We start from the raw sequence: 14,354 nt of genomic DNA on the forward strand, positions 1-14,354 counted from the left end.
CCTTCTCCCGTACAATCCTCCCCACATACTCAGGTCCTCTGGGAAGAATCTACTTCAGTCAGCAAAAACTAGGCTGACAACCATTACTCAGAGGACCTTCTCTTCTGCCACCCCAACACTGTGGAATGGCTTGCCGGGAGAGATTTGTCGACTTAGCAGTCTTTCCGAATGTAAGAAAGCTATAAAGACTGATCTCTTCTGGCAGTTCTATCCAGATGATTTTATCTTAATATTGTATCATTTTTATATATTTTAATCAGTTTTATGCATTTTATGGTGATTTTGTTGATCCCCGCCTCGATCCAGAGGGAGAGGTGGGTAAGAAATAAATATTCTCTTCTCTTCTATGGAACTATGGATAACACTTCCACAAGATGTAGTGATGGCCACCAATTTGGATGGCTCTAAAAGGGGATTGGAGTAATTCACGGAGGAAGAGGAGGTTATCAATGGCTACTAGTCCTGGGGCGCGATGTGTCCAACTCAAGCATCAGAGCCAGTAAGCCTATGTGCACCATTTGCTGGGGAACATGGGCGGGGAGGGTGCTGCTGCTCGCGGGTTTTCCGTGGGCAGCTGACCGGCCACTGTGTGTACAGGAGGGCCCTGGAGCATCAGGGCCCTCCTGGCTCGTCTTACGCGCTGAAAGCGGCACCAGGGGGCACCGTGGGTGCCTGGGCGAACGCCCTGCAGGAGAGGGGCCGGAGCCCCCGTCTCGCACGCGGACGGCCCCGGCTCCAGTCGTCCCGTCCCCTCAGCATCTCCCGCCTCGCACGGCCGTCAGCGCCGCGGGGAGGGAAGCGCGCCAGCGGCCGCCTGTTGTTTCTGGCTGTTGACGAGCGGGCGGTAGCGCGCTTCATTCCAGCTCTCCGCAGGCGTCCTTCCGGGCTGTGACCAGGCGCCTTGCGAGGAGCACCACAGCAAAGGCTCTGCGCGGAGCCGCCCGGCGGCTGCTGCTGCTGCTGCTGCTGCTCCTCCTCCTCTTCTTCCTCCTCCTCCTCTTCCTCCTCCCACCTGGGGGCAGGCAGAGGCCAGCTGGCCCCGGAGCAGGGCCGGGTCGGGCGGGGGCTGCAGATGTCGCCCTCTCTCTGCGGAAACCCTTCAGCCTGCGTGTTCTTCTCGCCCTTTCCTATCTCTATGAATATCCACGCCGCGTTGCATGAACCTCCCCAGTCAAGGGGGCAGTCAGGCCATACTCGGCCTTTCTAGCCGCTCGCGCTCTATGGCTCTGGCGGGCATCACGTGGCCGCCGCCGCCGCCCTGCATTCCGAGTCAGCCGGGGAGGGGCCCTGACGTGACCGGGAAGCCGGAAGTGGCGGCGGCTTCCGGTGGGCGGTGAGGTGGGAAGCCGGGCCCGGGCGAGCAGCGGCGGGGGGCGGAGGAGTCGGCGGGGGGCGGGCGAGGAGGGGGCTCGGCTGTGCCGGCGGGAGCAGCAGCAGGCAGGCAGAGGGAGCAGCGCCGCCGCCATCATGAAGAAGCAGTTCAACCGCATGAAGCAGCTGGCCAACCAGACGGTGGGCAGGTGAGCGAGCGAGAGGCAGGCCGGGGGGGGGGGAATCACCAGTTCCCATGGCGACGGGCGCGCGCTCTTGCTCTCCTGGCCCCCGCCCAGGGCAGGCAGGACCCTCCCGAGGAGGAGGCGGAGGAGGAGGCGGGGGGGTCCAGCCCTCCGTCCCCCCCTCCGGAGCCCTCCCCCCTCCTCTCGGTGCCGGTGGGATTCGGAGCCCAGCACCGCGCCCCTCCCTCGCCAGGCGCCTCCTGGGTGCGCCGCAGACTAACACCCCCGCCCAAAGCAGCGACTCCTGAAGCGCGTCCGTCCACCCCCGTGTACGGACACAAGTCTCTGCCCGGGAAGCTTACAATTTAGGAATGGCCACGGCGGCGGCTGCCGAGGGGAAGCACAGGGGAGGATACTTGGGCCACCCTGCTCCAGGGGATCAGGACTTCAGCTCAAATCAGCCCCAGCCAGGAATTCTGGGAGTCGCAGTGGGGAACATCTGGAGGGCTCCAAGTTGGAGAAGGGTACGGGGGAGCAGAGGAGGATGCCACACACTGTGATGGGGTGGGGTGATGAGGGTCGTCGTTTCAGGCTCTAAGCAGCTTCTCTTACTCGTCTCAGCGGTTGTGGTTGTCGTTAAACAGTGGCTCCTGCTTTCTGTGTCTTTGCAGTCTGCAACTGTGTGCGGCGAGGGCGGGCTCTTCATTAGAGCCCACAGATGCTGGGGCTGACCTACGTCAGATTAAGTAGAGCAGTTTGTAAACAAAGGAGTTTGCCATCATTATTCTAGTCATTTGCTTGGTTGCTCAGCTCATGTTTTTTTCAAGTGGTTTGCTTTTTGGAGTTTCTGACTTAATTGTGCATTTGAACTTGGATTTGGAAGACCAGGTATTTTTGCTGAGCCACAGATAGGCTGGTTTTAAGTTACAATTAGTCATGACATTTCACCTATAATTGGGCTAATGAAAGGATGCTCAACCAGGATGTTGCCAAAATCGCAGGGGGGGGGGAGCCAGTTTTGCTACCTGCCTTTAATCTCTGGAGTAGGATGGGTGATTATTCTGAAAATATTGCCAAAAAAGTACTTCTTTCTAACAAAGTATTTCTGAGCCGGCCCAATCTGTGTGGGATACATCTTACAAGTTTGTATCTCTGTCAAAAAAAGAAGTGAAAGTAGAAAGTTCCATGGTTTGCTGTTAAAGCTCTTCAACTTGTCTTATGCAAAATTTATTTTAACCAGTTGCACTAGAAGGCCTACATCTATTACTTCAAAATAATATGGTTTGGTACCTGGTTAATGGCTCTGGCAGACTGAAAGGTGGGATATGCATTTAAGAATATGCTTTTTATTTTATTTATATCCTGCCTTTCAAGAAAAAATCTTTCCAAGGCAGCTTACAATATGAGTAAAACAGTAATAAAGAACAACTGAAAGTACATTTGAGAATGTATCTGCACAAAAGTTTTAAAACAATACCTATGAGTCAACATGTGTATGGCTACCCTCATGCTTGGGCCAGAAGCGGCATCGAGTGCCTGGCCATGCACATACTATGCCAGTGATAAGGCAACTGCAGTGGCTACCTATTAGCTACCAAGCCACCTACAAGGTCTTCCTATTAGCATATAAAGCTCTGGACAGCTTGGGATGAGGTTACCTGGCAAATCGTCTTCCCCAGTGCAGACCTGTGTAATCCTTACGATAATCAGAGGAGGTCTTGCTGGTGGTACCGTGACTTGCAGACTGCCATCTCACAGCAACCAGGAAGTGAGCCTTCTTTGTGGTAGCACCCAGTTCATGGAACGATCTTCTCTCCGGTGTTTGTAAGACGCCAGCCTTATCATGCTTTAGGCACCAATTAAAGACCCATTCCTTTACCCAGGCCTTTCCTTAGTGAATGTGCTGCCCACCCTGTTTGTAATTACAGTGTTTTAATTGATTTTAATGTTTTAGTGAACTGTTTAGAGATATTTTTAAATACATCCAGTGGTATATAAATCTATTAAATAAACAAATAAAAGTAGAGGCTGTAAGACTTAAAGTGTTGTGGAAAAGAAAGGTATCAGATGGGAGTTTCACAACAATGGAGCCACCTCTGAGCAGGCCCTCACCCTGATACCTGCTGCTGTGATCTTAACTAATGACAGGTCAGACAGCAGGGTTTCTGAAGATGAGCTAGATCCATATGGGTGTAACTGGATAAACCTGTTCTTAGGCCATTTAGGGCTTTAAAGGTCAGTACCAGCACTATATTGAGCGTGGGAACAGTATTGGTAACCAGTGCCATTGATGTAGGATTTTGTATAATATGAGCTAGCCACTTTTCTCCTACCAGCATTGTGGAATGTTTCTACCAGCATTCTCACCAATTGTAGTCCAAACTGTTTATAAAAGCAGCTCCACATAGAGAGGATTGCAGTAGTCCAACTTGGATGCAATCCGTTCACGAGTGACTGAGGCTATGTCCTTCTTTAGATAGGGTTGCAGTTGACGAGTTAGTTGAAACTGGTAAAAGGTCCATCCAAAGTAGCACTGGGTCCGGAAGAGCCACCATACTGCATACTTTGCAAGGGTAGTGCAGTACATTGGATCCTTAAGTGTTGGTACATCAAATTCACTCTTTGACTTGATAAATAGACTCTTATTTGGTGACATGACATCAGTTATTTCAGTAAATACATGTCAAGCTCAAATGGGGAAACTAGTGCTCTCAGGTAGGGAGTTAATACTATTTCTGAATTGCTGATACGTTGTAGTGCAGAACATCTTATTTTCCTCTTCCTTGTTTTGTTTCCTGTAGCACTGCAGGGCGTGGTGTGCATTCCCTCCTTCAAATATCTCAGTTGATAAGTTGTTAGATAATAGAAATCTAAATTAGAAGGAGGAGAAAATATGTTAGGCCATAATGCTTTGATTTGTCCCTGTGTTGGTAATATTTTGGAGAAGATGCTAAGCTATGAATCAGGAAGTTCCCAATTTAAATCTTGCTTCTGCCATGAAATTACTAGGAGACTTTAGGGTCTAAGGCTCTTGCAACCTCTCTCTCAGCTCCATCTCCAACAGGGGAACAATAATGCTGATCTACCTTACAGGGTTGTTGTAAGGATTAGAACAAAATAATGTATATGAAGAGATTTGAATGTTCCCAAGTGCTATATCAATGCTGATTATGTATTAGTATTGTGTCTTGTTAGTAAACATTAGTATTATGTCAGCGATGTCAACTTGTGATTTATTTGTAAGCAAGTTATTAATAAAGCAATTTTGAGTGTTGTGGGACTTCACATATACTTTCAGTAGTTCTCAAAAAGTAGTAAGCATTATTCTTATTCCTGTACTACAGATAAAGGCTGCAATAATAACAGCTTGCCTATGCTTCCACTGAATTTGTAGCAGAGGTGAGATTTGTGCCAGGTATTTCCATCCTATGGTTCAGTCCCTTAGCTGGTGTGGAACACTAGTTCTACTTTTGTAGCACTATAGCTGTATTACCTGTTGAGGTAAGATGGTCCCAATGACTGGTTGAAACAACATTGATAACCAACACTCAGTGGTTAAGTGTGGTTGTCATTGAACCATGGATTGTTGTTGAAACATGGGTTATGTTGTCTGAGACCTGCCACACTAACACACCTTGACTTGTTAATCACAAACATCCCACAGTTCACAGCCCAACAAGAAACCATGGGTTCTCTTCATGGGTTGTTCGTGGTTAACAAACCATGGTTTGTTAGCATGACTTGGTTCAGACAACATAGCACACGTTTCAACAAAACCTCACAGTTCAACGACAACCCACATTCAGCCCATACTCAGCCCTTGAATGTGGATTATTGTGTTGTTTGAACCCAGCCATTGCCAATTTCTGTGTGCTTCAAATAAACTTTGTACCCTTTAGGCTCAGAAAAGGGCACAAAAAGTTCTCCTTTGTGAGAAACTTGTGGAGAATTTGCTTGAATTTGGGGTGAATGTGAGTACAAGGTTGAAGGTGACCTTTTACTACAGCAGTGTGTAGTTAGGGTGGGGTTAGGGAAACCTTTGCTACAGTCACAGAGGAACTTCTGCTATCAGTTTAGTTTATTGCAGGCACTTAGCAATAGCTATCACTTTGCATTCCTCTGCCAGATAGAGCATTAATGCCTCCTGCCCAGAAGAATGGAGTGCACTTTAAAAAGCTTGTGCATATACTCATGCAAATTATCAAGATATTTCTAATTTCAGGTTAAATGGCTTGAAGGAAGGCACTTAAGGAGGTGCTCTTCCTTAGGCTCACCTAGCATACTAAAGTTTACAGAAGCAATTGCCCACCCACCCCTAAAAGTGGTGAGTCTTCTTCAAGTCAGATCATCTATATTTCTGTAGGCTAGGCAGTACCTTGAATAGGGGATTATCTGTGGAGACTTATGCACCCTGCTTCAGGCTGCTTGTAGTAAGACCAGAATGCTGTTGTATCAAATAGAACTGAATATTCCTGGCTTCAGTTGTTTCATGGTAAAACTTCTTCCTGAAATTTGTAACCAGCAGTATCCAAAATACTTAGAGTACAGGACAATTTAAAAACCTCCCAGAGAGCTTCAGCTATGGGGCGGTATATAAATGTAATAAATAAAATAAATAAATAAAACAAATAATATATGTAATATTAATTTGTCTGTCTAAAAAAGATAAATTTGAAACACCTATCACAACTCTGCTTCTAGCTAGCCTGAATATTTTCTTTTTTTTTAAATTATAATGCTTCTGAAGTATGCTTTGGCAATTCTTTACAGGAAAAGAGTTTTGCATCCTTAGGGCAGCAATTGAAATGACCTTTTTATCTGCTTTTGTTATTGTAAGCTAATGTCCGAATGGTGTTACTAAGAAGGTGTGCTTGATGGGTGCTAGAGAATTTAACATGTGATACAGGTATTATACCTGTCTTAAAATAGGGTGGGCTGTAAAGGAGAGGTGAAGGTGCTCCCACTGCTGTGGAAAAGCTCAGAATTTGGGGAGTGACTTGAGCATGTGACGCACATTCGCGAGGACTACATGAATTGCCTCCAGAATTACAGGAAGTGGCACTGCTCGTGTAATTTGGTGTGTGGAAGATGAGGTAAAAGGGTGTTGGCCTGACATGCTTCATAGCTGACAACATAGTAATTGGGAGCTGTTGTGCTTTTTTCAGGCTGTAACTTTGTCTATGTTTGGGCTTTTTGAATAGGGACTGCTACTTTGTTTCCCCTCACCACATTAGGAAGGGTTTAAAAAGTACAGCTAGACTTTCCTGTAACAGGAGTCACCTAGGTTATGCAATTCTGTGCCCACTTATCTGGGATTATTTATTTATTTTATTTTATTTTATTTTATTTTATTTTATTTTATTTATTTAAGCATTTTTATGCCGCAATTCAGCCAAAAAAGGCTCTCATGGCAACTTACAAAAGTATTTCTTGACAGTCCCTGCCCACAGGCTTACAATCTAAAAGACATGACACAAAAGGAAAGGGGATTGGGAGGGAGGAGGAGGAGGGAAGAAAGGAAAGCAAATTCAGGCACTACAATCTTAGTTGCAAAGTTCAGCAGTGACAGTTGGCAGCAGCAGGGAGGGGGCTCTTAGCTGGAGCTGGACCCAGGCAGGATGGAGAGGTGCCTGGCTGCTACTTCCTCCCTCAGTGGTGGCCTCTGCAGAGACAGTTGGTAGGAGGAGGGAGGGGGCTCTCAGCTGGAGCTGGAGCCAGGCATGATGGAATTATGCTCCCTTGAAATCAATAGGTGGTTTTATCCTGGTTGTGCTTTTTATATTGTATTTTGTATTTGTATTTTAACTTGTTGGTTGTTTTATGATGGTGTTAACTTTTGTGAACCGCCCAGAGAGCTTTGGCTATTGGGCGGTATAAAAATGTAATAAATAAATAAATAAATAAATAAGTAGACATGTATAAAAGTGTGGCATTTGAAACATTCCTTGTGGGTTTCCTGCAATGTAACAACCTGCCTTGCTTCTATCTCATTTTTGTTTTAAAGGTTGTTCCAATCTCCCTTTAAAGCCATCCAAGGTGGCAGCCATCTCTACATCATGTGGAGGTGAATTCTATAGCTTAACTATGTGAATAAGTTCTTTTATCTGTCTTGAATCTCCTACCAACCAACTTCATGGATACTAGTATTATAAGAGAAGTGGGGGGAAACTTCTCCCGTTCCCTGGGTTTGAGCAAGTGGGTTAGTTTCCCCAACCCACCTCATTCTATCCATGATTTGAGAATGGAACCAAGGGTTGGCCAGGCATAATGCCTGCAAGATTTACAGGTGTCATTGTTGATTGCAATCAGTGGCTAGGTTCACACGTCAACATGGGGATGGCAAGCTGTGCTGGGTAGGTGGTTATGCAAACAACACACTATGCTCCGGTCAGAGGATCAGGCGAACAAACCACACAGAGTTAGCTTATCTCTCTCACACACACACACACACACACACACACACACACACCCCTTGCCTCTCCTCCTCCCCCCCCCCAATAGTACTCCCACCCAGCCAGGCAGGTATCTCAGCTTCCTTTGCAAGAGGAATAGAGATTACTTGAGACAAGCAGAGTGGCGGCGTTTTTGACTGCTTTTGCCGGGCAGCTCTGTAGGCCATATCTGTAACCTACAACACACCTACCCACTGTAGATATGAACAACCTCTTTTGCAGACTGTGGGTTCTCAAAGAGTGGGTTGTTTGGGGGTGCTTTGAGGTGTATTCCTGCATTGAGCAGGGGATTGGACTCGATGGCCTTGTAGGCCCATTCCAACTCTGCTATTCTATGATTCTAAGTAAACCACTGTGGGAGGGGGAACCTTCATACAGGCAACACACTAGCCCATCATGTGTTGTTCCAGAAAATAAACCAACGTGGGTTAGCATGTCAAGTGAGCCCAACCTTTAACTGAAGACATCACATTTTCTGTATAAGCTTTAATTCTGCCTGATTAAAACATCAGAAAAGAACATTGCTTTAGATTCCTGCATTGTATTGTATTTTGCTGCCTTGTTTTCATGCTTGTATTGTGTGATTTTCAGGCATTGTGCAAGTTCTAAATTAATTATTGCAACTTGTTAAAATCTTCAGCAAGGCAAGGGAAAATTGAAGTTGATATGTTCACTAATCTTTCCCAGGCTCAGCTTCAAGAATATTTTGCGATTCCTTCCAGTAGAAACTGCTGAGCTTGTAGGGTTTGGCTGTAGTACAGTCTGAAATCAGATCCTCTGTGTGTCTTCCTCCCCTTACTTTTTTCCCCCAGCTCTAAATTTTCTTGACAATGGACAATCTGGATATTGGGCAGGAAGAAGTTCAGAACTATTGAGTTGCTTTAGTGGTTTTGTCCTGGAAATTCCTTAGAGTTGGATTATCGAGTCTATATAAATAATAATAATAATAATAATAATAATAATAATAAGCTACTTTATTGGACTTTTATTGTACCTCTCATTCAGCTCTATCAAAAATGAAACTACTACTTTTTTCTTGCATATTATCCTCACTTCCATTTGGAGACAGGACTGTACTTGCTGTAGCAAAGGGAACTGAAGTTATCAACCAAAACTTCTTCAAATGTAAAATGTGTGTTCCACAAGTTTCATTTGTGTATAGTTGGATATACTTTTCTATATGGGTTGTTTCTGACCCCCAGAATGAGCTACTTCTCTGTGCAGGTTCTGGTTTTGCAAGATGTGCCGAGTGTGCTGTATTTTATCTTAAGACAGGCGTTTGATAAAAAGAGCCTGGGACCAACAGTAGGTTGCGATGGTCATGTTTGGCTTGTGGGGTTTCTGACTGAAGCAGTGAATGCGCCTGTTCAGTCAATACGCTAAGCCATATTTAGGCCGCTAACCTTTTTGCAGCAAATGGTTAATGAGCATGTTTAACCCATGGTTATATAGAGACTATGGTTAGGAATGGTTCCCACGACATGCTTAGCCATAATGTTCAGCTCAAAATGCTTAACCACTGTGGCTTAGCTTGTCGTCTGAACAGAGTCAACAGGACTGCTCCACATCACAACATTTTGTTGCGGGTCCCACTTATGTGGAATTTATGAGTCTTACGACAGCAAGTGATACACCAACAGCACCATTCACAGTTGAGGCACAAGTTATGTTACATTATTAAGAGAAAATGCTATTCCCTAAGCATTCTTGTACATTCCTATATGTATGCTACTTTGGGTGGCCAGCCCAAGAGGCCCTGCTCCCCCTGGACTTGTTCATAAGCCTCTTCATGCATCTTCCTTACGCCTTGGGCTGTCAGCCATGCTTATTCGGGATGTTCTGTCCATGGAGCGTCTCCTAATGCTATCTCTGTAACATTCTGTGTTAGTCCTCTGAGTTGTCCTTTGTACACAATCTTTTTCTTGCAACAGTCTTTGTCTTGAAGTCTATACCTCTCATACACACAATTTTAACTACAAATCCTATCTAGCACACATTCTACTTGGCCATGGCTTCACAAGGTACTTCCTTGCCTTTGCGCGCACACACAAAAAAACTAGCCCACTTAGCTGGGAGTAAGCCCCATGAAACTCAATGGGACTTCCACCTTAGACATGTATAAAATGGTGTTGTCAGTCTTGTTTAGGCAGCTTCCCCTTTAAATGTACATTGTTTTCCATTTTCTGAATTTTATTTATAATCCTTCTTTTATGTCCAATAGTAAAGAATTCAGTATTTGATTTGGAAAGCTTTTCTTCATCACAGAGATTAGCCATAAGCAGTGGTTGCATTTCCAGAGAAGTTGTTATAGAAGTTAAAAGTACCTGGTTTTGTTAGACTGCTTATTGTTGAATGCAAGCCCTGATTTGATGAGCCCCAAATGACTCAAATGTTTGCTTATTCCTGCTCCAACTGAAGTTAGGCAAATTTATATTTGACCCATTTTGTAGTTCCTGGTCCAACTCTAATCTCAGATGCAAACTTACCAAGTGGTCTAAGACAGATCACTGTTATCTCTGCTTCCACTTCCCTGTGTACATTATGAGGATAGGATTGTTGAGCTTGACAGGTGTTTTGAACACTTCAACATGTCACTGTATCATGTGAAAACTGCCTATGCTGGGTTTAGCAATTTCCACAATTGGCTTTAACAAAGGATATGGGAGTGATGTCAATCTGACTATTTAAGGCTACTTAATACGTCCATAGGGTGGGTGTGTTCAGTGCCGTACTTATTGCGTCATTAAATTTCCAGCTAATAAGTTGTTTAGACTCTGTCTAATGATGATTGCATGCCACTGATTTCTGTCCTGATTCATGCCTGCCAAGTCCCTTGGTATGGACTAGCTTTTTATTAAATGGCTGAAAGCAAACTTTCAGTTGACATTCTTTTACAGAGTAAAATGCTGAAAGCAGAAACTAAACGACAATAATGTGTTTGGACACAACAATTTAGTGCTTTTGGGGACAAAACTATTTCATATCAGTACTTTTAGATCTGCTCAAAGCATCCTAGATTAAAAAAAATGTTTTTCTTCAAATAAACACTCTTTTAAATATAAACAACAACACTCTTTTAAATATAAACGTTTTGAGACGAAATCTGAATTTGATGCAAAAATCTAGGAGTGGATCTAGACCAGTGGTTCCCAAAGTGGGCGGTACCGCCCCCTTGGGGGTGACGGGATTGCATAGGGGGGGTGTTAAGAGGCAGGGGGGTGTTAAGAGGCAGGAGGGCGCTCGAGGGGGTCTTTTCCGAGAAGCGCCTCTCCAGAAGGTCTTAAAACCCAGGGACATTTTTATGGGAGAAGGTAGTTTTGTCCCAAGCCATATAGGGGAAGAATCCACACATGTATTAATACTGTTTAAGAAGAGTCCTTTTAACGGTGAATTGAAATGTTTCAAAAGCACCAAAACGCTAATGAAGAGACATCCTCTGCTTGGTGTGCCCCGACTAACAACACAATCCTATGCATGTCTACTCAGAAATGAATTCCATTGTGTTCAATAGGATTTCCAAGTAAGTGTGTATAACAACCAAGCTTAATTGGATTTAGGTTCCTTTGAAATCAATATGACAAGTATTTACCCATGACATTTTCTGCAGGGTGGCTTGTTAACCAAGCAGGGTGGCATATTTTTCCTCGAACAAGCCACCTTGGGAATCTATGGTTTGTTTTGGGGTTGTTCAGGGTGGTTAACAAGCCACACTGCATGGTTAACAAGCCACCCTGTGGAAACTGCATTACATTCAGACAACACACTAACCCATGGTTCAAAACAACTCACACTCAACTACTGAGTGTGGGTTCACGTGATGTGCAAACAGCCTTTCTAAGTTCACCACTTCACTTAACCAGGTGTTTAAACCCAACCACAAGCTCCATTTCACAAGTCAGGACATGTAAGGGTCCAGTTTCATTTATTCCAGCTCTTAAGTAAAATGCGCCACCAGGGGTAAAATCTGACTCAATATCTCTTAAAGCAGAGTTTATGAAAGGCTACTTTTCTTTGTAAAGGAAACTGTGGGGAAAACAACTTTGTCAGTCGTCGTACAACACAACAGTTCATGTAATATTATAGCTTGATACTAGTGCCTAGGTACCTGCAAGTCACTTCATGTGTCGTTCACGGTTCCATTTGAGTGACCTTTTACCGTCTGATCTTTGTAATTTGCTCTTGAGTCAATAATTCATAATTATAATTTTTTATTACTCTGTCTTTCCCAGCAGTTTCATGTAGATATAAAAAGTGTGGCATGGGACCTTAAGTAAGGAACAACTATCATTAAGAATGTCTAAAACAACTGACTTTTTGACTTCTCAACAGACTGACCCAGTTCACACATCATGGCAGCAAATCGTAGGTTATCTAGCCCAAGATTCGGGGGGATGCGAGCCGCATGTGGTTTATGTAAAAAAAAAAAAAAAACCCACCTCTGATCAGAGGTTGTAAATGTGGTGTGGGGTGGCTTGTGAGCTAAATAACCCAGCAGTTAACCCACAGTTTGTTGTAGGTTCAAGTATGTTACACACAACCTCCAGCCAGGCCGATTTTTACAGTATGCGGCAGCTGCTTGCACACAGTGCACATCCCGGCTAATTGTGGGATAATTAATTTGTTGGTGTTTTGCCACTATGACATGAGAACTGGCTCAATGAATCCTGCACTCAGAGTGGGTTATTTTGGGTAGAAATGCAGGATATGAATCAATAAAAATAATAACAGAGTCGTTCTTTGGATCTTTGCCTCTGTATTTATATTACTGATTTTCATAACAATATCTTACTCCCGTTATTTTTAGAAGTTCATGCTAAAAATAAAATAAAACCATAACAAACATTGCATGAGTGGAAGTCTGCCCGCTGAATTAGACTTTCTCCCTGTCTCTTCTGCACCTTGCAGCCACCACCTAAATCTTCTCCAGAGAGTCCCTCAACCCTTTTAAAGGCGCACGAGGACTGCACAGGGAGGGAAAATTGCCCCTCTTTGGGTTCTATTGATAGGAGCAGCTCTGTCAGTGGGGAGTTCAGTTTCTGGAGAATTGGGCTGTAGTTCCATTTGATCCCAGTGCTGATTGCAATGAAACTAAACATTTCAGCATATCAGGTGACCTTGCCATTTAGCTTGATAAATACTTGCTCCAATAATTTTGGTGTGTCAAGTGGTGAATAATCTGCTGTACTTAAAAATTAGGTATGTAATCCTTTCTAGTACAGTAACTGCAAATGAAGAAGTCCTGTAATGGTAGAACCATCCTCCCACAGATCACCCTACATAATTCACCTGCTCTCTTACTTAATAATTGGATCCAGCATTTAGTTGCCTGTGACAAGTCCAGAGTCCTTAGTAAAGGTCTTGACTGACTTACTGACATAAAAATTACTGTTGAATTTTAGTGAAAGAAGACCAGGTCGAGTATTGATATTGTGAAATCCAACTTTGGTATGAAAGCTCTTAAGCTATCACTCCACCCCTACTTCAGTACAGCAAACATTTATATTTGAATTGAGTTAACTGCATCTTCCTACATTCAAGTGGTAGGCCAGGTGAGGGGACCAGTGGTGAGGCAAGCTAAAATTCTTGTTAGAATTAAAATCACAAAACTAGAACTGCCTTTAAAAGCTTACCTGTTTGGGTGGTTTTTAAAAGTTGTAGACTTGAAAGCAAACTTGAATGTGTGGGGTGGCTTAGAAAGTATCAAACCACAGCACCTCTGTTGCCAAGCTCATCTGAGTGTGATTTTTTTTTTCAAAGCTAGTACCTACCATACCAGCTCAAACTTGCACCTACAATCTAAAAATAGAAATGACTTCATCTGCTAAAAGAACTATTAGTGCTAAGCAATTCTGCAGGAAAGAGTACCACGGCAAACGCTTGGACTTTACAACATCTAGCATTACAGAGTAGAGGCTCTCTGCGTGAATTCTGGTTGCGTGAATTCTGAGGAATGTTTCTGAACCCCAGAATGAGCTATTTTTCTGTGCGGGTTCTGGTTTTGCAATTTGTGCCCAGTGTGCTGTGGGTTGCTTCTTCTTTTTACCTTAAGGCACGTGCTGGTGACTAGTGGTATGTTGAGATGCTTCTCTCCATCATGTCTGGCTTGTGGGGTTCCTGTGGTCTAAGTGGCCTATGTTGGAAACAAAGTCTAGGCTATTTGAACCTTTGTTCTGATCCAGCAAGGTGATTCCTGTGCTCTGTGCTATCAAAATCCACCTACCAAGGAGCTTGTGGGTTAAAGCTGTGTCCAGAAATTATTGAGCTTTTAGCAAGCAACACTGCCCTTTTATTTGTTTATACATTTATATCCTGCCTTTTTCCCTCCAAGGAACCCAAGGTAGCGTACATAATCCTCCTCTCCATTTTATCCTCACAACAACAACCCTGTGAGGTAGGTTGGGCTGAG

At 44.1% G+C, this 14,354-nt stretch overlaps 1 protein-coding gene across 6 annotated transcripts in view; it reads left to right on the plus strand.

The window, feature by feature from the left end:
• Positions 1 to 1,437: 1,437 nt before the first annotated feature.
• ARHGAP17 (Rho GTPase activating protein 17) overlaps positions 1,438 to 14,354 on the plus strand; it is a 73,674-nt gene continuing 60,757 nt past the window's right edge. For 5 of the 6 annotated variants that reach the window (XM_063143150.1, XM_063143151.1, XM_063143153.1 and 2 more), the window contains exon 1: positions 1,444 to 1,520. In XM_063143150.1, the coding sequence (XP_062999220.1) occupies positions 1,468 to 1,520 (53 nt within the window). In that variant the 5' untranslated portion in view covers positions 1,444 to 1,467. Of the gene's footprint in view, positions 1,521 to 14,354 lie in introns of all 6 variants that reach the window. The other variant, XM_063143156.1, reaches the window with a different exon arrangement.

The sequence above is a fragment of the Elgaria multicarinata genome, chromosome 17, assembly GCF_023053635.1.
Source record: "Elgaria multicarinata webbii isolate HBS135686 ecotype San Diego chromosome 17, rElgMul1.1.pri, whole genome shotgun sequence".
In the NCBI taxonomy this organism is placed as follows: Eukaryota; Metazoa; Chordata; class Lepidosauria; order Squamata; family Anguidae; genus Elgaria; species Elgaria multicarinata.